The sequence below is a fragment of the Symsagittifera roscoffensis genome, chromosome 4 (genome assembly GCF_963678635.1).
Source record: "Symsagittifera roscoffensis chromosome 4, txSymRosc1.1, whole genome shotgun sequence".
In the NCBI taxonomy this organism is placed as follows: domain Eukaryota; kingdom Metazoa; phylum Xenacoelomorpha; order Acoela; family Convolutidae; genus Symsagittifera; species Symsagittifera roscoffensis.
The window spans coordinates 62,876,381-62,897,570 of NC_087065.1; the positions used below are offsets into that span (position 1 = coordinate 62,876,381).

The 21,190-nt window shown below is 37.0% G+C and overlaps 2 protein-coding genes across 3 annotated transcripts; both read left to right on the forward strand.

Moving 5' to 3' along the window:
- Positions 1–1,350: 1,350 nt before the first annotated feature.
- Positions 1,351–2,725, forward strand: LOC134844308 (choline-phosphate cytidylyltransferase A-like). Its single transcript, XM_063860939.1, has one exon. It carries the CDS (start codon positions 1,377–1,379, stop codon positions 2,529–2,531), a length of 1,155 nt encoding a protein of 384 aa, XP_063717009.1. The 5' UTR covers positions 1,351–1,376; the 3' UTR covers positions 2,532–2,725.
- Positions 2,726–6,510: 3,785 nt separating this feature from the next.
- LOC134845225 (uncharacterized) lies at positions 6,511–19,756 on the forward strand. Of its 2 annotated transcripts, none has more exons than XM_063862136.1 (6): positions 6,511–6,767; positions 7,791–8,299; positions 8,451–8,986; positions 10,445–14,053; positions 14,186–14,782; positions 17,676–19,756. In XM_063862136.1, exons 3-6 carry the CDS (start codon positions 8,573–8,575, stop codon positions 17,709–17,711), a joined length of 4,656 nt encoding a protein of 1,551 aa, XP_063718206.1. In that variant the 5' UTR covers positions 6,511–6,767; positions 7,791–8,299; positions 8,451–8,572; the 3' UTR covers positions 17,712–19,756. The 2 variants fall into 2 exon arrangements, with proteins under 2 accessions (XP_063718206.1, XP_063718205.1); XM_063862135.1 differs by lacking the exon at positions 6,511–6,767 and adding an exon at positions 6,982–7,115.
- The last annotated feature ends 1,434 nt before the right edge of the window (positions 19,757–21,190 follow it).

Below are 21,190 nucleotides of genomic sequence, written 5' to 3' on the forward strand. Positions count from 1 at the left end.
GCTGGAAAATAGCAACAGTGACTCTCGAAGAGGAGACAAGCGTGAAAACTATATTGAGACCACGATCGAGACTGTCCGAACTGAACGATTATGGCTGCATAATCGTTACCGAATAATTTCTGAGAAATCGGAAGGGTATCGAGAGGATCTTACCCCTCTTTCAGAAGGACGACAAGACCGCTCTTCGTCCGGATTCCAGAATCAGGAAGGGTCTCGGAAAGAAAACTGAAACTACATTTTAACAACTTTCAGCTTCCGGATATTACCTGAATTGAATTAACTACCATCAAAATTCGTTTTCAGATAATGAGAAGCTAGGAGTTGAGGGAAAGGGTTCATCCATCTCCGATGGACATGATGATTTTTATCTACTGAACAAAAACAATAGTAATATAATAAATAAGTAGTAGCCCTGTTTTAACGAAGGACCTCGTGGTCTGGGGATACTGAGACCCAGCCATGAGGTCACTATTTTGCATGCAGTTAATCTGCGTTTTCTAACCGATAGCGCAAAAGCAGTAATGAATTTGTCGACCCAGTATTAAAGCACAATACATAAAACTGGCTTTGGTAGAGACGGTTAAAAGCATATGAAGCTGTGTTTAGAGGCTAGTCAGTCGTTTCATAACCTAGCTTTATTTTCCGTCGTTATGTAATTCCGGGCGAATGTTACACATTTTTACGTTCCGGGCGAATGCAACATTCAATTTTCAGAAAAGGTTTTCAATTGCTACATTGTGACTGTTACATTCAATTTTCAAAATTTTTACAGTACTGATCTATAAAAATATAAAAATTCGAATTTCCCAACCTTTTAGTGGGACAACTGTATTGTCAGGGTACTCTCGGGAAAGTTATTTAAAAAATCATGAAATTTGAAATTCCCAAATTTTTAATAGGATGCACTCAGGTTACTCTCAGTGGTTGCAAACCTTGCATCCAAATTTCTTCAAAGGCCCTTTTAGTTTATAAGAATTTTAAAATGTTAATTCAAACATTTTCGCACATTTTGTGCATCATCAGGAGTAAAATTTTTCACAGTATTTACAGTACGATCAAAGATTTGGAAAAAATGACAAACAGGTTTCAAAAATTCTCTCATTTTTTGCCCTATAAGTCACTAAAATGACCTTGAAGTTTTCGAGATATCACGTTTTTCTTTAATTTTTTTTCAAAAGTGGAATTCAAAAAAAATAATAAATCTCGAAATTAGCAACCCTGTAATTGGGTGATGTCAAAGTACACTCAAAGGCTGCAGATATTGCTTCCAATATATGCGGTTTTCTGAGTTGTCAATAATTCGAAGCACCGGAGGTTAGTTGCTCAGAGTACTAGTTGCATTGAAGTTTAAGGTATGGTCTGATAGATTTCATAAGATGAAGCGACGATCACCGAAAGGGTATTCTAAAAACAACTCCCCTGTGAAGGTGCGACGAGCGAAAATTGGAAGCGAATCAGATTTTGAATCTAACGTAAATGGCTTGGAGAATGGAAGCAAGTCGGAGTTTGATTTGAATATCAAGCTAGCCTTGACTGAGATGGCACGCTATAGTGACGAACCCGAAGCTATTGTAAAACGTGAATCCATTGCTGACTTCAAACCCATTTCTTTGGAAAAAGCAAAGTCTGGAAACTACTCTAGGCCTGTTCGCGTTTACGCAGATGGTGTGTTTGACGTGTTTCATGCTGGACATGCACGTATGCTGAGACAAGCGAAGGTGCTGTTTCCACACACCTATTTGATTGTTGGAGTTTCTCCGGATCATGAAGTGCATTCATACAAGGGACAAACGGTTAACACAGAATGGGAGAGGTTTGAGGCTGTACGCCACTGTCGTTATGTTGACGAGGTTTATAAAGGATGTCCTTGGGTAATAACCATGGATTTTTTGGAAGATTTAAAAATCGACTTTGTTGCTCATGACGACTTGCCATACACGAGTGGATCTTCTGGTGGAAGTGGGGACATTTATAAGTTTGTTAAAGAGGCAGGTCGTTTTGCTGCCACTCAAAGGACCGAAGGAATCTCAACTTCTGATCTTATATCCCGAGTTGTTAAAGATTACGATCATTATGTAAGAAGGAACTTGTCTCGAGGTTACTCGAGAAAAGATATGAATGTGGGATTTTTGAAAGAGAAAGAAATAAGATTCAAAGCGAGGATTGAAAGAAGTCGATCGTGGGTATCCTCAGTTGAGACAAGAAGTCAGCAGTTGATTCGAAGATGGGAAGACAACGCGAAAGATTTTGTTAGTTCATTTCTTGATGGTTTCCATTCTGTACAAGCTGCCAAAAATATATGGAACAAATCGAGAGGTGTTTTCATAAAAGGAACTCTTAAGTCTCCGGAAGCATCTGGGAGCGAGGATGAGATGGAAGTTAGTGAGGATGAGAATGGAGGTAGCATGATCAGTGTTCGTAGCCTGTCTTCATCGAAATCAAGAGAGACTGCCGCCAGTGGAAGAAAAATCCTTAAAGCAAGGTCACGATCTACGCCAACTCCACGTACTAGCGAAATCAAGTATTGTTAATTCGGACCGAAGTAATGTTCTTCCATGTAATAATTTCATATCCTTAGATACTTATTGGCATAATCAGCTAATTTGTTTTTTATTTATTGATTCTATAATATCAAATGAATAATCTTATTCATCCATTTCGGAAATATAATTGCAATTTTTAATTTGGGATAATTTGTATTGATTAAAAAATGCAGTACGACCAACAGTTTTAAAAGTAGATGCGCAATTTTTCGTAGATGTCTCAAACTTCAAAAGATGGCTGCAACTGTAATGACGGCTTTTTTTCCCACATGATCGCTGTGATCCTTTGCTCACTTGGCTGAGCCGAAGATTAAAATCGGCGCGCTCTACCAGAATGAGTAAAATTCATTTTTACCCTTGCAATAAAAACGGTTGCTTCATTGAAAATGTTACACGCTCGGTCGTAAAAATGTTACACGTGTTTCAGCTTGCTTCATTATAAGTTCAATTAACCATCCAGCGTTTCTCATGTAAAGGTAACAAACATGGTTGAGACGACAAAGGCTTGTGGTTTGAATCCGGCAGGGACCCGTTTTTTTTGCACGCTAAAAATTTCTGAAATTTTTTGCTTTCTCGGACTATCGTCCGTCTCTTTATTTTTGTCGGCTGAGCTCTTGTAGCACGGACTCTTCTCGAAGGTCGAGCTCTTCTCTGACTTTCGGAATGCCATATTTGAAGCCCCATTGGTGGAGGTTTTTGAGTTGCAATTTTTTTTGAGGAAATTTTGTTGCTTTTTTTAAAAACTTTTGATAGAAATTTTTTCAAATAAAAGGTATTTTGAACTTTTTTGAGTGTAAAAGAGCGAGGTGATTTTCATTTAAATAGGTCTTGATTAACTGTTTGGTTTGTTTTTTTTTCCATCAAAAAAACTTCGAATACTCTAGTTACTACAGAAGTGCATTCATACATATTAATGCATTTTTGCATGCACCAAGATGTATATGAACTTGTGTATATGAACTCGAGTTGGATTCCAATTCATCTGCTAAAAGTTGGGTAAATTGCACTCCCAAATTACGGCAGCAGAAATGGCGCGAAAAAACGTGAACGACTTTGTTTCGAACGGATTTTATTTTTTAGATTTCCCAGCGGTATAAAATTGATCTATTGATTCAGGTTCTTGAATTGAGTTAGTTTTGATCAAAAAATTATAAATCATAAATTTTTCTTGGTGTTCACAGATTTATCACATGAAATTCGAAAGTTGAAAATCTTTCAATAAATACTTTTTAAGTTTCGTTTTTCTTGTGCAGTTTTGCAATCTTCTAATGGCTATGTTCGAAAGTTTCGTAAATCATAAATTTTTCGTGGTGTTCACAGATTTATCACATGAAATTCGAAAGTTGAAAAGCTCAAACCTTTCAATAAATTCTTTTCATGTTTCGTTTTTCTTGTGCAGTTTTGCAATCTTCTAATGCTATGCTATGTTCGAAAGACTTTGCTTCGTCGACTAACGGAATTATTACTCATGGGATTATTATACGCACAATTAGCAAGCGTTATCAAATTGGAACATACAAATAGCTTGTCCAACAGAATCATTGAATCAATTTCTCAAGTCTGAATTTTCGTCAACCAACAGAAACAAATTGAGCATTTTAAACAGCCGTTCTATTCAATTTTTTTTTCGCTGGTTTTAAACTCCGGATTGGTATAATTTTCGTTTTTATTTGTTTGTTTGTGTACCCGGTTTTAAAATGTTCGGTTTGTACATATCGGCTTAGTGGCCTAATATTGCGGCGTTTGATGAGCAAAACTAACTCATATTGCGGCGTTTAAAATTTTTCTTTAAGATAGTTTTTTTATGAAAAGTTTTTGGGCTCAACGGATCGAAAAATTGTCGTCTTTGTTACCGTTTCGTAATTTTTGATGCTCAATTGTTTTATTTGGCATGTCGTTTTTTTATGAAACTTTTAATAAAACTGGTAGATCTAGCTTTCTCGTCGTTTTCAAAACTTTTTTAAATTTGTCCAAAACGTGTTCTCGCAAGTGTTTGCGGAGCGCAGCTTTGCCTCTGTTTATTTTTCACCCTTTCGTTAAGCAAGGGTATTGAAATCCGGTACTAGACTTTTTCCCGTCAGTAATTTAAGGCACAGACTCATCTACTGGATCCTGAATTCATTCATCCCCTAGGCGTTTCTGTTGCAACAGGGTTGTAATTTTACCAACTAGGTTTGTTTAAATGTCTATTTTTTTTCTTTTTCTCGGTTTAATCCTTTATATCAGCATATTTTATATCGGCTTAGTGGCCGCATATTGCATCGTTTGATGAGATAAAAAAGATTATGTGTGCCAGTGTGTGCTTTTTGAGGGGGCTGAGCTTAAACAATTTTTTCTAATAGTTTTGAACTGTTTCCGAATTTAATTTTTCTTAGGTTATAAGGGTTTCTGCTCAGACATTTTAGTCTTTTTACCGGCTGTTAAGTTTTCCGGTGGTAAGTTTTCAAATTCGATTGTGTTAATATTATTTTTCGGTTTCTAGAGTAGATATAGTTTTTTTTTACTTTTATTTTTTTCGATTAATGTTTTCGACTTTTTTGAAGTTTTTTGGACCATGTTTTTTTCGAGTATTGCATCGCAAGTGGTGCGAAGCTCAGCTTCGCCTCTGTGTTGAAATTTTCGCCTCATACGCTTTGATTGGCGATATTGAATAGTTAATTATATAAACTGGACCATAACTTAACTTAACTTTTTGGGGAAATAAAAGATATACGAACGGAGAATTTTTTCCGTGACTTAGAAAAAAGTGACAAGGTGTTTCAAGGTCGAAATTGTGCTTCTCAATGTATTATTCTACTCTCTCACTACTAAAATTTAAAAAAAATATGTTTATTCTACATTGTTCTTTACATACTCAAGATTTTACAGGTGCTTCTGGAGCTCAAATTTTTTAGATATTTTTTCATGTTTTGTTAATGTTTTTGAATGTTTATTTTGACAGAATGCGGGTGGTCAGTTTATATCCACACGCACCTTATTGAAGTAAGATTTCAATTAAATTTGGCCATAGAAGGTCATTAAGCAGCAAAAGCTATACTAAAAGCCGCAAAACAAAAGCTCAACCCGAATAATGGGTAGCATAAAAGATGATTTCGGCGAAACTTTTCTTGAACAATAGGGCCCCGGAAGCCCAAGTAACATCTTAGCTTTTAAAGTAAACTTTCAAGAGTCAATACTTTTTTCAAAATTAGTCGTGAGATCTATGGAATATGGCTTTGAAAAGTACAGTTTTGACTACGAATACTTTGTTACTCTTTTCCAACGCACGGAAATTTTTTTTTTCAATTCGTATATACTTTTCATTATTTACAATATTACATATAAATGAGCAGTGATGGAGCCACCGATTTTCTGATCTACAGAATTTGGATATGTTTTGTTGGGATCCATTGTTTTTTTTGCGCGCTTATGGCAGATGCTTTGTCAACTGCGCAAGAGTCCCTTCCCCTTTGGTACTGTATATTAAAGTCATCGAAACCTTTTTCTGAAATTTGGAAAACATTTTGCAGGGACTTCATTGCTTTTTGTACTCTTCGATAAACGCTTTGATTATAGCGCAATAGCCCATCCGCCTGCGGAAAGCAACTTTAAAGTCGTGTCATCGAGAAGATATTCGCATCTACAGAGTTTGAAAAGTATTGCCATATTATTTTTGAAATTTTTCCCATGTTACAAATTAGAGTAAATGGTATCTACGATATTGTTTCATTTGCAGCTGGTCTTAGTGTTTATTTTGTGGTTGACTGACGGTTTATAACAGCGAAACAATGATGTCATAATTACGAAAACATTCAATAAATTACTATTGACAAAGATCTTGTTAAGTAATTCGGAGGTAACCATTCTCATTCGAAATTAATGCGACAATTTCCTTATCAGAACTTATAGCTGTTTTGCTATATTTAGTAGCTTTGTCTGACTGGGTTTGATTAACAGCTATCAGATTGTGAACTTAGACTCGTAGAAAATTTGCTTGTAAAATTTTCAGGACAGAATGATCTTGGCGTAGTTGTGCGAAGACCTATTTTTGTGCATCTCCGTTGTACCTTACCGTACTTGTGGTGATGGTATACGACTCTAACCAATCATAACTTGCAGAAGTCACATCTTCAACGCAGCAGTCCATTCCAATCGATACAAGGAGCTACAATCTGGTGTGATTTGATCTCGATTCTCGCAGAGTCCAGTTTCGGAGCTATATTGGATCCAAAATTGGAGTTTAAGGTAAACTTTTGCAAATACTAGCAAACATATAAGTTCTTCGTATCAATGCGAGTCTTGTTTGTGACTAATACATCCTACTTTTGGTTTACATAATTTCACTGTGTTTGCCGCATTGGTCATATCAATCTTAACTTTGTTGTCATATTTCCAAATCCGGATTGACCTTTTGGGTGCTTGTTTTGAACTCGAGTGCATTTGAATCATACAAGCAACATCATTTCACAATTCATCAACTTGACTTCGAAAGAGGTTGTTTTTGAATCTGTCGATCATCAGATTCGAAGTGATCTTAACCAAGTGACTACATCTGAAACTAATACTTCATTCAACAATTTTCAACAGTCTGTGGTAAGATTAAAAGGCATCATTTTGTTTGATCATACACGTAACAGTTTCTGACTATTTTAAGCGAAAGCAGTTTTTGTTCCTTTATTCAGTGCTTCTATTTCTCAATAACTGTCAGGGTTGATGTCCGAGACCATTCATGCTCTATTCTAGTTACTTAGTGAGACAAAATTTCTGAACTCGAAAGCTTCTTGTAGGTTTAAATCATAAGCGTTTTGATTTCCATGGCTGTAAATGGCCATAAAGTTTTCATTTTCGTTTTACCAGAAAAGGTAGTTTGCTATTTTTTGTTTGCTAAAACATTTGCCTGAAAATTCATTTGTCAATTTTGAGACTTTGGCTATTTTTCAAGTTTATGTTGACCATTTAACGAAGCTTTTATTAAATTTGTTTTAATTGGAATTAAATGAGTGAATCAATTAGAAATGCATTTGAGCTCAAATTCAATTGGCTGGCGCTAATTGATGTCGAAACATTTTGAAAAGGCTGATGAGTTCGAAACTGAATTATTATGATTCCGATTGTCGAACTTAAATCTTTGATTGCTCTAATCGATTTCCGCAAAGTTTGCGAGACATTGTTTAGTCTTGGTTGTTGCTTCATCTTGCTTGGTTTTTATTTAGAGCTGTATATTATATTATTTAGATTTTATCTAATTTTGCAATTTGTTGTGTTTAGAGTTTCTCAGATTTGAACGGCTGGTTGTCACGAGCCATCATTTGGTGTGTCGTTTTAATCGCGTGCATTTGTAGTCGAGACAGCATTACCAAATTTAAACTATTTTAACTGAACAATAAATACCACACAACAATGGACTTCTTTACTCTCTACGCATTCAAGATGAAACGAAAATCCGAAAGAGAATTTGGATTCTTCATGACGACTTCTGAACAGACCAAGCAGACACTATGCAGCTTCTAGGAGTGGGACCCTTCACAGGCTCTGTTGATCTCAAGACTCCCCTTCCCCGAATTTTCTACCCTGCTCATCACGTTCCCCGACTTCTCCCGGTTCATTCTGACTTTGGAATCCCTGGGTTTCTACCTTTGAAGCCGAAGTTTGAGATCAGTGAACCTTCTGAGTGGAACCCTCTTGGACAGTTTGCTATAATTCTATCTTTCTTTTTGCTAGTGGAAGTTTGTCAAGAAGTCGACCAGAGGATCTTGGGGGTCTCTTGCTTTCCAAAGGTTCGTAATGCTTTTTATTTTTATTTTTCTTAAAACATAGCAATTTGTCCTACATTATTATTGCTTTTTGATAACCGTAAGTTTAAAATAATTTGACTAACTTTTTAGGTTAATTTTAGGTAAAAATTTAGGTTAGTTTTTTTTGTTTCAGGGACAACCGAATCGGCCATTTTCTATTCTCTTCACTTGAACTGAGACCATTCATTATTTCTTAAATACTCTCAAACAACACTGTGAAACCAAGGATAACAACGAGCGCACTACTTTATTATCATGACTTCAAACTCAACTCGCAAAGTGGTGTCGTCGCATCACTACACGCATTATTCTTTGTCCGGAACCCTACCCAACAGATCCTCACGGATCCCACCCGGAGTGCGACCGTGGCTCTCGCGACGTCTCGAAGAGCTATGGGGCATCGATGGGCAAGTTTACTCGCACTACATTCTAAGTGTTCTTCTTGACGGAGTTGATAATGAGTTCTTGGTTGAAAACTCGACTGAAGAAGAACCGAGACAGAAAACCAGAAGTGGGAGAAAGAGAGGCCAGCGACGTTCGGCAGCTAATAGTTCGTCGCTCGACTCCGATGACACGACGAGTGACGAGAGTGGCCGAGAGTGTTCTGTTGACTCGTTCGAAAACCGAAAGAGAGCCGTGGTGACTTACTTGAGGAAACATGCCAACGAGGTGAGAATTATAATTGAAGACAGTTGTGATTTTATGATCTCGGCCTCTGCACCTCAATGGATCAAAGCTGAGGCTGTGTGTCATAATTACTTCAAAATTAGATCAGCAGGCTATTGCGCTTGTAGCTCATAATGTTGCGACTAAAGATATGATTGGGTTTTTTCTCGGGAGGTATTTAATCAAGTAAAAGTCGAAGATTTTTTTTGTATTAAAAATTGAGTGGCCGCTGATATCAATTCTCTTTTCTTATCAATGTATCAATCAATGTATCTAAACATGCGTCACATAAAAATCCCTTTGAACATTGTTCCTTACCGCTTCGTGAGTAAGTCAGAGTAATGAAGCATTGAACAGAAATATACATCATTTTTCTATAACTGCAGCTATTTTCGTAAGTCCTTTACATCTCTCCGTCGAGTGGAGGTTGTTCATGCTGATACTTGCATTTTCTTACCACGACGAACAAAATTAAATACATAACCATTCTTTTGTTCACGGATTCATGTCTAGCAAAATGTACGTGATATATTCTGAGTGGTGGCTAATATTAGAAAGTAAAGAACCAGTTAAGATTTTATGCTTCAGAAGTTAAATAGCAAACTCGCACTCAGTAATTTGAAAGCATCACAAACTGCCAAATATAGCTGTAATGTGAGTTAAAAAAAAACGCTTAACCACGATAGTTTTAATTTAATGCAGGATTAAAAATAGCCTTGAAGACTCTTTCATGTCTTTTGATTTAGTTTTGGACTGAAGATAATTTTATGCTCATCAAATCAAACTGACGGAAGAAATGTAAACATGCGTATCACAAATTCAAACAGAAACTGGGATTAATTTGCAATTGTGTTAGACTATCTGGAATACTTGATGCTAAATTAACCCAAATCAAGATTTCATGTTTGATCTGAATGGAAATAAGGTTTCAGCTTTAGACGAGCTTAGAATATGAAAGGTTAACAATAATGTAACGCTACAAAACGTCGGCCATCAATAAGGCGGTGACTTCTAATTGTGTCAAAAATTAAAAATCAAAAGTTAAATTTAAGTCAAACGAAAGAATATGAAAAGTTAACAATAATGTAACGCTACAAAACGTCGGCCATCAATAAGGCGGTGACTTCTAATTGTGTCAAAAATTAAAAATCAAAAGTTAAATTTAAGTCAAACGAATAAGGACACCTTTGCGGATTTCGAATTCACCAACTTGTAAACTTGAAAAACTTAATCATAAAAACTAAAAACAGGCAAGTGATAAGTAATTTTTATTTTTTCTTATCTGCCCCCAAAACAAGAAACCTAGAATTTGCAATTCATCTTTTCCGATAGCTTTTTAAAATCTCAAAATTTGTTGCTTTGGCGATAGTTTACCGAATGGTGATCCATGACGTAGCATGTTACGATACGAGTTCGTGTAAGTTTTGTTCGAAACTCAGTTGAATTAATGATTTGGTTTAGGACAACGAAGTGAACTCATTGGTGGAGGAACTGATCAGACAACTTGGACACGAGAAAGAAAGTAAAGATTCGCCACGGAGAGTCGCCACGAGGACGTCATCGACGACCGAGGAAGACATTGGAAACAGTGACTACCCTTTGTTAGGAAATGAGAGGCGTCCACAGGGATTGAACCGATACTTTAACAGATGTGCGTCGTTGAACAGCTGCAAAGACCTAAAGGGGGATCGGAGAACATACCATCACAGCTTTTTTCAAGTAAAAATGGGAAGGAACAAATTCAGAAGAGCAGATACGGGACCGAAGACCATGTCACAAGAGGTCCCTCATAATCGCAGGGGTCGCGCGAGGATTGCATCACTCGACGGTTGTAGGTCTCTCTATTTGCCCAAGTTGATTTTGAGAAAGGAACGTACCAGCAGCACAGGTGGGGATAGAAAGAACGAAGATTGTTGCGTGAATCGCAGTCGAGTCAGCGGACCTCGGGAGTCGTCGAGGAAACGATTCAGTTCAGAAGAAAGTGGCGGTCATTCTGACTGCCCGGACAGTTCCTGCTCTGGAATGAAAAGATCGTCTTCGCATTTAATTGATGTTTCTTCGGATTACGACGAGGAAGATTTTTTCAACGGTTTCTTGTTGGATTCTTATGACGAAATTGATGAAACTTACAACGAAGCGTTTCCTTCCTTGATTGAAACTCACAATGGACATCTCATTGCAGTAACGACCAGTATGTATCCTATTAATGTCAAGCGGGAATCTGCAGAAGAATCAAAAGCACGAACGGAGAAATTTGAAGCGGCTGTCGGGGCATCGCGAGCATCACTTCCACCGAACCCAGTGAGCAAAGGGCAGCCTATCTGGAGTTCGAAGGTCAAAGCTCCGATTGGAAGACCAATGAACAGAAAGTACGCCGATGCAGAGATAAGTAACTCAATCATTGAAGGTGCAAACATGTTGTTGGCTATCGACGAAGTTGTGAAGAGATCTCAATTAAGTGATTTTAACGACAGAAAGTTTGACCCGGGCGCGGACTCATTCTGCTCCTACCAGTCATTGCTTGGCGACCGTGATTTTGACAGTATATTGAATATGATTGGTCTCACTCCCGAAAAGTTTCCAGGCGTCCGGGAAAAAGAAAACCCTTTCAATTTTGACGTCTCGGATTCCTTGCAATCCTTTTCCAAATGTGCAAAAGATTTGTTCAAGGAGAAAACTGCAGGTATTGAAAATGACAAAGTCTCGGATGTTGAACTGAAACAGGGACTGCTGTCACCAGATTTGTCAAAGATTTGGGAGAGAGAGGGTCTCGAGCGGAAAAGTTCTAATGATTTGGGAGAAGTAGGATCTAGTTTGAATTCAAACAGTGAACCGACATGCGACTCCGATGAGAACTTACAGGCTCGAAAGCTGTCCTCGGGAACTATTAATGCTGATCCAATATGGATGCCTACTGAAGCTGATCTCGGAACTTCACTGACAAACACTAGTTCGACGGATTTTAGGTCCAAAAATGAGAACTCGCTCTTGGCAAATGTCGATATTCCTGTGCCTGAAACTACACATCACGAAGTATGTTTTGACCTTTTAGCGGGGTTTCCGGGAATCATGCTAGGTTCAGAAAATGAAAACGAAGACCAGTCTTCTGTTGCTAAGTCTGAAAATTCTAAATGCCAATGTCGGAACAAAATCAGCTCCTCATTTTGTAACTGTGATAACCCTGATATTAAGTACCCGGATATCTACTTCTCAACTTACGACCCCCAACTCTTTGACTTACTGGGCTTTTACATGTTGAGAGAGAATATTGGGATGCCAAATGGTGGACCAAATGATCTTTTTTCATTGGGAAACTTCTACAGAAAGCGCGACATTTACTTTGATGACTACTTTGCAGAAGCGGCTCCAGTCACTTTTGAGCCAAGACAGATGTCAAGTACGGATTGTGCGCTACCTCCAGTGCTTACGGAGCACTTTCTGATGGAAATCATGAGGTACAACGAAGGCATCAGCCCTTCAACTCCAGTGGGATCTGAGTTTGATACCGGGAGTCTCTTCGATGACAAGTCCTCAGAAATCACGACATTGCAACAACGGGCGAACAGTTTAATAGCTAAACATCAACGAATGTACCAGGAGACTGCTAATGTTCCGGTGCGTGTAGATGCTGCGATGCAAACAGACTTGATTGAGTCACCGACGGCCGCAGCAGATGAGGGCAATGACGCCAACTCGGCGTCTCCGGTAGATAACGATCAAGAACTTGCAGACAACGTAATGATCGAGCGAGTAAAAGACGACGACTTCGCGAATTATATTGAACAACAAGCGGAACAAAATGCTCTAGCTGCTGAGGGTGAAGAGTATGTCTTCGATCCCAAACTGACTCCATGGTCGGTTGGAAGTTCTTCTTTTGCTACTGAAACTCAAGATGCGATTGCGATGACTACTCATACCAATACAACAACTGCCAGTTCAGCTAGTGACACGATAGCCGCTAATTTTAAACCGATAAACGACGATCACTTCCATACCTTCAAGTGTCCGGCTGGTTGTGATCCAAATGCGGCAGCATCAACATCAAAGCATCATCAGGTTCACGAAGAAGACCTGTTGATTTCGCCGAAAACTCATTTCAGACCAATAAGTGTGCAGAGCGGCGACGACGAAGATGAAGCAAATGATCAATTTGAAGAGCAATTGACAATTGAGCAGACATTTGACGTTTTTCCATTGCCGAACATTGTTGAGGGTCCCGTAGAGATCAAGGATTCAAAGCTGTTTACAAGTTGGTGCAAAGGAATCACGCAGCCAGACATCGTATTTCCGGATCAGACAGTGCCCGAAACTGCTGAAGCTTCTGGCAGGAACAGTGAGCTGTTGCGAAGTATCTGGGGGCGTCCTGACATTCCAGGTGTGCCCTCAGAACAATCGGCAGATCTTGCAAGTGAAAATACAAGTGTCGGCAACTCGTTGTGGTGTCCGAACGTCGATAAAAATGCTTCGACTTCTGACTGGATAGAATCTTCAGCGAATCATTTTGAAGCAAAGAGTTCGGCTTTTGATTGCCAGCAAAAGTCAACAATGGAAGATTCTTTGGACATCAACGCTTACCTGAATATGAATCTAAATAATGGGGCTTATGACGCAAATGGTGTTGAAGAATTGGAATTTGTTTTCGACCACGAAATGAACGAGCAAAATGCGTATTCAATTTTGAATCATCAACATCCTCCGTCATCTCAAAATTCGATTTTCCCGACTGAAGTGCCAGTCGGATTTATTCCGATGGAAACTTTAGAAGACGTGGACTGTAAATGCATGGCCAACTTACCGGGTGAACTAGGCATCGATCCCAACTGTCAGCTACATGGAGCGGGGGCTGCTATCTACATAACCACCGGTGACGCCCATTCTATGTCAAGCGGCGGCGACTGGAGCATCGGGTCGAGCAGTAGCTTCAGGGCACTACCCGCTACTACCGCTTTTAACCCGAACATGATTGTCGGCTACCAAGGAGGAAATTTCGCCAACTTCAGTGGCTCATTAGGCAGCAATGGAAAGAAGTCTCAAATGAAATCCAACATGGCAGCTAACATCTTACAGCTGGTTAGCTAAAAACTTTTTTTTTCATCAATTTCATGACTTAAATTCATCATTATAACTATTGTTGTGCAAGATATAGAAATTTTATTGGATTGCGATTGAATTGAATTGAAAATTCTTGTTTGATGTTTGTAGAATCAGAGCTTTGTGTCACAGCGACAGAAAAAACGAAGTCGCAGTTCTAAAAGTGAGAAGGATAGCAAGTGTGCGAACAAACCTTGCAGCTATTTCTTGGAGGGCGGCTGTCATAGATCCGACTGCAAGTTCTCACATGATTTGGGCAAGATTCCCTGTCGATTCTTCGCGGAGGGTGGCTGTTTTAAAAACATATTTTGTCCGTTTAAACACGCACTTCCCAATTCAATTGTAGATACGGCAGGTGAATTAACGGGATCGTCTAAGAATTCAACTGAGACTTATGAATGTGAAGTGGCCGCTGGTAAACTCGGTGGAGGGTCCTCGGATTCAGCAGAGATCTGCAGCGCCAAAGAAACCTCGGAAAGCGACAATGGGTTGCAGCCTGTAGAATTAATTGCATCATTAGATAAAGTGGCGAAAACGAAGAACTCGAAGCGGCGAAGATGTAAAACGAAGAATAAGAAGAATGTGCCGAACTTGAAGGACAGCGGCGAGTTTCCGATTCTACCGAATGAACAGGAAGGAACCAAAGAGGAGTGTGAACAACTAGCAGATGCTGCCCAACTCAGACTCAATTCGATCTACGCTACTGATGTAATTAGCGTCTTAAGTACTTGGTTTATCGATAGGGTGTTCTTTTAAAGGTCATTGTTCCAAACACACAAAATGAGAGGAAACGAACAATTACCTAGAATGTTTTTAACGCAATTGAAGGTGCCTTAATGGGTATCATGGAGAAGCTAATGTAATATCATATTAGATGCCTTTAACTGTCTTTTTAGGATTCCAAAAGACTGAAATTCATGCGATTCAGACTCAATTTATTACCCAGGCGCGGCTTGATTTATTTACGCGGGCCCCGTTTTTTGATCATAAGTCATAATTTTGATTGCAAAATATATGCGGTATTAGACAGGAAAAAGCGTGCATTACTGTTCGAGTTCACCTTTTCAACCTAAGTCGCACATTTTTGTTCAGCTGGAATTTAAGGCGATTTAAAACATTTTTTTCCGCTTTTTTCAAGCGCATTTATTGCTTCATGTTTTTTTTGTTTTGTGCACTGGAAGTGGGTAGGAACTTTGTCTTCGGGTGTGTTATCGTTTATATTAGCTTTTGTTCTAAAAAAATCAGGCACCTTAAGTAATCATGCGAATGGTACAAGGAATATATCATTTTGAAGCCCATTGGTGTTGGAAAAAGTTGTTCAAATATGTGATTTTTCTTGTTTCTTATTTTGTGAAAATAATTTTTTGCCTAGGAAAAATTAGTTGACGAAGCTTCTTTTCTTCGAATTTTTTTCTTACCACTCATAAAAAAAACGACAAATATGACACACTTGTGAACATTAAACAACAAAAATGACACACTAAAGTTAACAACAGTGCTGCAAAAAAAAGTGGTCAGAACTTTTTTTAGTACTTGCAAGTCTTAAAATCTTAAAATGCTCGAATAACAAAAATATATCAATAATCAATTTTTTATGAAAGCTTTTAGGTGTATATGCAATTTCTATTTAGTTTCATTTGCTTAAAGTTAGGCAAAATGCGCTCTCCAATTAGGGAAACGGCGCGAAAAAACGTGATAGATTTCTAGTTTCGAAAGTGGATTTTAATTTAGGTGTCTAAGCGGAACAGACAATTTATCCATTGATCCAGTTTTTTTAAACTGGGTTAATTTTAAGAAAAAAGTGCCTTTCATAAACTGTTCTTGAAACCCAGAGAACTTTAAACTGATATAATTTTGTTTTGAATTTCGAAAGCTGAGAAATATTGAAAAAATTTAATCCATTTTTTTGGTTTCCTTAATGTCTACTATCGAACAGCAAAAACTATAATGAATTCTAATTTCGAAATAGACTTAAATTTTCCGAGTTCCCCGCGGAACAAAAAGATTACCATAGATCCAGTTTCTCTAAATGGGCTAAGAAAAAATATAACTTATCATAAACAATTCTTTAAATTCCAAAAGTTTTAACGCAGTGAAGACTCTTATATTGGTCTTAGTGATAATTTTTAAGAAAAAAGTCTTATTATTAATGCATTTATGAATGCACCGAGGTATATATGCGCTTTTTGAATTCACCATAAATTCATGTACCGAACGTTAGATAATTTGCACCTCTAAATACGAACGTGAAATGGAGCGGAAAAACGTGAACGACTTCGTTGAGGAAGTGGAATTCAGTTTTTAGATTTCTTAGCGGAAAAACTACTGTACCTATTGATCCAGTTTTTTCTAATTGAGTAAATTTTATCGAAATGTCAATCATAAGTGCGTCTTGAAACTCAAAGAGGGTTAAGGCCATAGTTTATTTCTACTTTAAAATTCGAAATTGAAATTTTTTCAAAAATAAGTAAGTTTTGTCTCTTTCTTTGCGTGCATTGACTGTTTTCCAACTATCTGATGGCTATATTTTTTATTTATTTTGTTATTGTTATTATTTTTTGCCTCTTAACTTAGCGCGAATTGGTACGAATTCAATGCGTGGGGGTTTTATGTTTTAAGCCATCTTAAGTTATTGTCTATAAAATGGCCCCTTTGCTTGACTGAATATGTCAAATCATTTTTTTGACCTAAATGTGTACTGTTGAATGGGTCGTAGTTGTTTAGGGCTCTTTTTCCTTTTCCTCCCACCTCACATAAGCATAAATTTTATGGTGTAACGAGGGGTTTTTAAAAGGTTAGGTAGGAAAACCAAATATGTTTGTCTTGGCTTAATTAGTAAATTTTGATCACAACGTGAACAACGATTTTCTGTGTAAAGTTTTGCAGGGGAGGGAGGGGGCGAAGAGCCTTACTTAGTTGCAAAAACTCAGTTTTTACTCTAGCGATTGTACAGAACTTTTTTCCCCGTACATAACTTGTTCAAAGGACTGATCTCCTATTCCGCTCTGTTGAAAATGCTCCAACAGATATATCTTTAAATATATTTCTATTCAAAATTTGCTTTTTAAGTTTGTTGTAATTTTACAAATTCGATTTGTTAAAGTTTGTATTTTTTTTGGTTTCTTTTTGGGTACTAGGTTACTTGTTTGGTCCCTCAAAGCTGCTGTCGTCCCTTATAAACGCAGAGGTGCAGTATGTAAGCTAATTCTTGCTAATCATTATATTTTCCCTATGCTGATGATAAAACGGGCGTGATTAGTCTAGTGGATACAAAGCTGGTTCACAAAAAAGTTAGTGTGTGTGTGTTTCGAGAGGGAGCGTAACTTAAAAACGGCTCTGCCCCTGTTTGAAAAATATGATTGTAAAATGGAAGTTTTGCACATAGCCATTTGTTGTTTTCGTATTGCAAATGGTGCGAAACTCTGCTTCACCTCTGTGTCAAAATTGAAATAATTTCAATTCTTATGGACGGATGGTTTGCTTGAAGATAAAAATAGGGAATAAAATAAGCCTTAAAAGTATTGTTTAGACATGCTACAGACACTCAATTTTTGCATTTCTTTCACGCAGTTGCCTCTTCGCTTACATCTTCTTTCTTCAGGGTTTTCACAACTTCAATGATGTCGCCGTCATGTAGATCTTATCTAAACGTTTGATGACTCAATTGGAAAGAGAAGACTGTCAAACTCAGAAAATTCTCCAGCAGATAACATCACTTATGAGCAAAAGCACGGAATTCGATTTGTACATAGTTTTACCACTCATTCAACCAACCAAACAGAAGAACCTCACTTCGTTGAAAAGAGAAGCTGTCGATCTCTCTTTTTGCGTCATCTGCAGCAAATTGATTGTATTATACCGATTAATTGCAAATGAACAATTTATCAATTCACACTTTTTCAAGTGTTGCACATCATAAATTTGTTTTCTCATACTAGTACCATGCCCCCAACCCGTATAAAAAATAAAATATTACTTCTGAATAGCCGAATCGAACCCGCGATTTGAAAACCTAAAAATTATGCCAAAATTCTACTTGTTAAACTGGGTTTTCTTTCAAGCGAATGGATTAAATTGAGCCCTGTTGCTGTCTGCTGTTTTCACTGGACTTGAATTTCAATTTGATGTCATTATCAATAATCGATTTAACTAATTTCATCATTTTTTCAGTACCTTTGCTTGCCATTGTTTTTTAATCACTAAATTCACAAACCCCTACCCACTTCAACGCCCCGGTTAAATTACAATTTTTGACATAACTTTCCCAACCCAAAGTCATTTCCCAATTTGTTTATACTGTACTCACTCATTTGGCATTTGGCTCTTTTTCTCTCCCCCCCCCCTCCCCCTCTCGAATGATCAGAAATTTTATGGCGTAACGAGTGGTTTTACAACGTTAAGTATGAAAACCAAATACGAGGAAAAAGAGTCACTCATTTTGCCGTGCTAAATTGAAAATAAAATTTAAGAATTGAGCAGAACATACAATTTGTCTGTTAACCAGTACTGGAATAACCCTCACCATACAAAAACTGACCCCTCATCTCGTGGTAGTCAACTTCATTCACCGGAGTAACTGCTGTTATACATTGTGAACTCAACCAGTTTTTTCTTTTCGAGATTTCAGTTTACATTTTTGTTAACGTATTATCGAAATGTCTGAGAAAAAAATTAAAATCAGCTTAAATAAAAAAAAAATGTAGTTAATTGATAGTCAGTGCATTTTTTGGACAGCATTGAATTTTTAGTGTCTTCGTGCTATTATATATGAAGCATTTATGAGTGAAAATTATTTTCCTGTTACTGTACAGTTAGTAGTATTAAATCCATCTTAATTGAAAAAAGATTGACATAACTTCTAACAAATACTAATCAAAGTTCTTTATCTGCAGCAAAAAAAAGTTCAATCGAGAAGTATTGACTGTGATGAGTTGATGTTCTTTTCCATTAGAAAATATCTTTTCTGAGTTAGAGAGTGTTTTTTGATAAAAGTGTGTTCTTTATTCGCATGACGTAAGTTATACCATCTTCTTGGTTGTGCTATAGTGTGATAATTTCAGGGCTCATTTATTGGATGCTCATTTGTTGGACGTTATTTTAAGTGTCTTTAAATGTGTCAATGACGGGTTCAATTTAATCCGTGGTAAGTATTTCTCCATTCATTAAATGTCTGAATCTGAATAAATCACCGGTGATGTTTTATTATTACTTGGGTTTCATCTTCACGTTTCTTCTGGTTCAATCGAATCGAGTCTGCTGCTGCTGATAACACTGATAACTAATACAAAACATAACTAACGAATACGAATCCATAACTTCTCATGTATGTGTTGCTACATCAACAAGGAATTCAACCAGTAATTATTAATGAGCTTAATTAATTTGATGAAGCGCGTGTTTGTTAATTAGCCACTGCGCATTAATTCAAATTGTTTGTATTTTTGCTTTCTCGCCATGGCGCTCTCTGTTGAAGAACTCTTGTACAGATAAGGCCATGATACTAGTGTATCCATGATTAGTGTAAGATTTGCTGGAGTGGCCTTGTCTCATTATACAAGAGTGTTCAGTTGGCAGTCTAAGCGAGAAGCAGATTTCAAACGTATGGTGCAGAAGATTAATTTCGGTTTGCAGACCATACCAAGAATTGTCATTTCTTTCCGAAATACAATTTTTCATTTCAAAGTCTTTTCATCCGTTCGTTAAGTTTCTAAAAAGGCTCTAAATCCGACTCCTTCTAATATCAAATCAAAATCAATGGAATGCAAATTAGTGGCTTTGTCATACTGCTTTGAATAAGACTAATTTTTGTAACAAAAGAAATAGCTTTTTCGTTTTGTGTCGATGAACGAAGTGAAAGCAGTTTTTTGGATCTTGCTTTTTTTCATTTTTGAGCGAACGCTTATTAGGTATTGTGGTTTTTTCCGTTTTTTTTTCAGAAGTCTTAAAAAATTGTTTACGCTCAATTTTAATTTTGGTTCATTTTAACTTTGTATTCCGGTGTTTATTTTTTATTTTTTTTGTTTTCCACGCAAAATCGTCCTTACAGAAAATTATCGGAGCGAGTCAAGTGATAAATCATCTTAAAACCATTACAGTCGTAATTCGAACGACATTTAAAAATTTCCAATTTTTACCAATGTCAAGAAAAACCGGTTTGAAATTTTTCGGTTTTGTTTTGATTCGAGCAAATAAAGCGAGCGAGCATGCTTAAAATAGCTTATTTTAATGGATCAAAAGCTTGCAATAGTTACCCTTGCGAAAAGGAAGGGTATTGCAATCTGGTACTATACTTTTTGTTCCTGTAAACAACTTTAAAAAACAACTGGTTAAAAAATTTGTAACAATGTAAAATTGATTTCGGCCTAATTTTTGTCGGCTTTTTTGCCGGGTGTTTTTCTTAGAATATTCTATGCAGTTGATTATTAAATTCAATTCGAAGAAAATAATGTTATGAAAGGCTTTTTCATACACGTTTTTTAACACGCTTTTCTATACGCGCTAAAACTTTCCGCTTGAAAAGAAAAACTTAGAAGCGCTTTTTTGGTTGATTTTTTTTTATTTTCAAAAGTAACGTCCATGCTTTGGAAGAGGAAGTATCGTGATTGAGACATCGAACTGAATAATTTTGCTTCAATAAAAATTAATTGTCGGACTATCGCTTTTATCTTCAAGTGTGAAAAATCGAAGTGAGTATCACTACTCAGCCGTGACTTTTTTCGTTTTGAAGCGTCAATGAACGTTGTTTAATAGGAAGAAATCGAAATTTGATCACGCCCAGATTAATATTTTGCCGTTTGACTTTTGATTTTTTAAGTTCTTCTCCATTTTATTTGCTAAAAGCGTTAAAGCGCCAGTGTAAAAGCTAGACATAATACGCTTTCTAATTAAGAAAATGAAATGGCGCGAAAAAAGTAAGCTCAAGGTTCGAAAGTGGATTTTCAGTTTTAGATTTACCAGCGGAACAAAAAAATCCTTTATTGATCCAGTTTCCTCTTACTGCGCTAGCTCTATTAAGTGGTTATGATTATGAAGAAGTGTTTATCAAAAATTATTTTTGAAATTTGAAGAAATTAAACGTGGTATGTTTTTTCTTCGAGTTAAGAAAGTTTCAAGAAC

Excerpts from the sequence above, each read along its gene's own strand:
- LOC134844308 (XM_063860939.1), top strand. The coding sequence starts at position 1,377 with ATGAAGCGACGATCACCGAAAGGGTATTCTAAAAACAACTCCCCTGTG.
- LOC134845225 (XM_063862136.1), top strand. The coding sequence starts at position 8,573 with ATGACTTCAAACTCAACTCGCAAAGTGGTGTCGTCGCATCACTACACG. Across the intron at positions 8,987-10,444 it reads TGAGGAAACATGCCAACGAG|GACAACGAAGTGAACTCATT; the intron begins GTGAGAATTATA and ends GATTTGGTTTAG. Across the intron at positions 14,054-14,185 it reads CAGCTAACATCTTACAGCTG|AATCAGAGCTTTGTGTCACA; the intron begins GTTAGCTAAAAA and ends TGATGTTTGTAG.